This window comes from Capsicum annuum, chromosome 12, assembly GCF_002878395.1.
Source record: "Capsicum annuum cultivar UCD-10X-F1 chromosome 12, UCD10Xv1.1, whole genome shotgun sequence".
Classification (NCBI taxonomy): domain Eukaryota; kingdom Viridiplantae; phylum Streptophyta; class Magnoliopsida; order Solanales; family Solanaceae; genus Capsicum; species Capsicum annuum.
In genome coordinates, this window is record NC_061122.1 from 227540458 (window position 1) to 227542081 (window position 1624).

A 1624-nucleotide genomic window follows, 5' to 3' on the forward strand; every position below is an offset into this window, starting at 1 on the left:
TCATACAGACTTGGTAAAAGCTAGGAATTCTTGGTCATGTTGAATGAAGTCCATGTACTTTTCCTTGAGATCCATTTGCACACCAATACTATTACCACATTGTGTTGAATATAACCAAAAAACTTGATTATTTCTTGATCCAAAATGCATTAAATTTGGATTCCCCCATCCAAAATCAGCTTCTTGCATATGAAACCTAGTTAAACTTGAACAAGTAAATTCCTCAACATCATCATTAGCTCCCCATTCTCTTCCTTCATAACATTTGTTATATAAATTACCAACCATTTCAACTACTTCATCTATTGAAGCTTCACCACAATAATCAACAATTTTCTCCACTTCTTCTCTTATTAATGTTATGAAATGTTGTAACTCCATAACATTGGTACCTTTAGGTTCATATGTTATAGGAATGTCAATAATAAAATTCCCAAAAGGATTAATCGCTTCGCGATATTTAAGCTTACCGCGTAAATTTAGGGGAAATGACATTACAGAAGGTTTCATTTCCCCGGTTATGGCCCGCGAAGCCCGGAGTTGGGCCCTCCATAAAATCGCGGTGACCATTTCAACTCTTGAGGGCTTAAAGCATAACGCTTCTGAATTATTGTTGGAGCTTGTTAATTTGTCTCTAAGTTTTGATAAAACCTTTTCATCCATAACAAATTTTTTGGCCATTAATTTAGTGTCCAAAGGTTTTGCTTGGTCTGAAAATGTTATATCTCTTGGTCCAAAAATGTTAACCAAATCAAAGCTCATGAAATTAATTTTTTCAGATGGAATTCCCAATTTACACACTTTAGACCACTCGTAAATGAACGTAAAATTTGTCCATCCATCGATTGCTGGGTGCGCGGTGCTAACAGATAACGCGATCCCCCCACATTGGAAAATCGTAATTTGGACAAACATAATTGGCATCGCGAATAAATTGTTCGCGATGACATCATTGTTAATCAATGGCCAAAAATGTAACACGAGGTCTAGATTGTTATGTGCCTGTTTGAGAAATTCTTCATCCATTCGACGATTAACCTTGGCTTTTATTAATGGTACACCTTGATCCTGACAAATAATTGAACATTTATTATCATGAAATCTAGCAGCAGCTGGATAAACATGAGTTAAAGTCCTAGCAAGTGATTCTTCAAGTTGTTGTACCATAAAATCAGTGGTAGTGGAAGTGTTTTTTTTGGGATAAAATAGAACAAAAGGTGTATGTGTATGCTCAGCTAGTTGATCAAAGAAAGATAATTTGTAATTTTGGAGGTTATTTGGAGTAGGTGAGGATGGTTTTATGAGTTTTTTTGACATGATTTCAACTTGAATTTGGTCATTAACATCAACACAAAGGCTACCCATTGTGTAATGCGGCAAAAATATTGTTGAGGGGATAGTAAGTTTAGAAACTCCAATGCTTTCTATTTATATTTGGGAAAAGGTTAGGGGATTTTATTGAGGACACCTACCACCACATGGATAAAAGAAAATGCTTATTCTCTTTCTTTGTTACATTTTAGGTATCATGCTTATCAAAAATAAGTGGTTAAAAATAGTTGTTAGCTTATGAAGAAAGCACATTCGAAAAATTATTGAGTTAACTTCAAATAAATAAATAAAA

The 1624-nt window shown here is 34.4% G+C and overlaps 1 protein-coding gene across 1 annotated transcript; it reads right to left on the reverse strand.

Moving 5' to 3' along the window:
- LOC107848842 (acetyl-CoA-benzylalcohol acetyltransferase) lies at positions 1–1167 on the reverse strand. Its single transcript, XM_016693576.2, has one exon. The coding sequence runs from the start codon at positions 1165–1167 to the stop codon at positions 1–3; it is 1167 nt and encodes a 388-aa protein (XP_016549062.2).
- Positions 1168–1624: the final 457 nt, after the last annotated feature.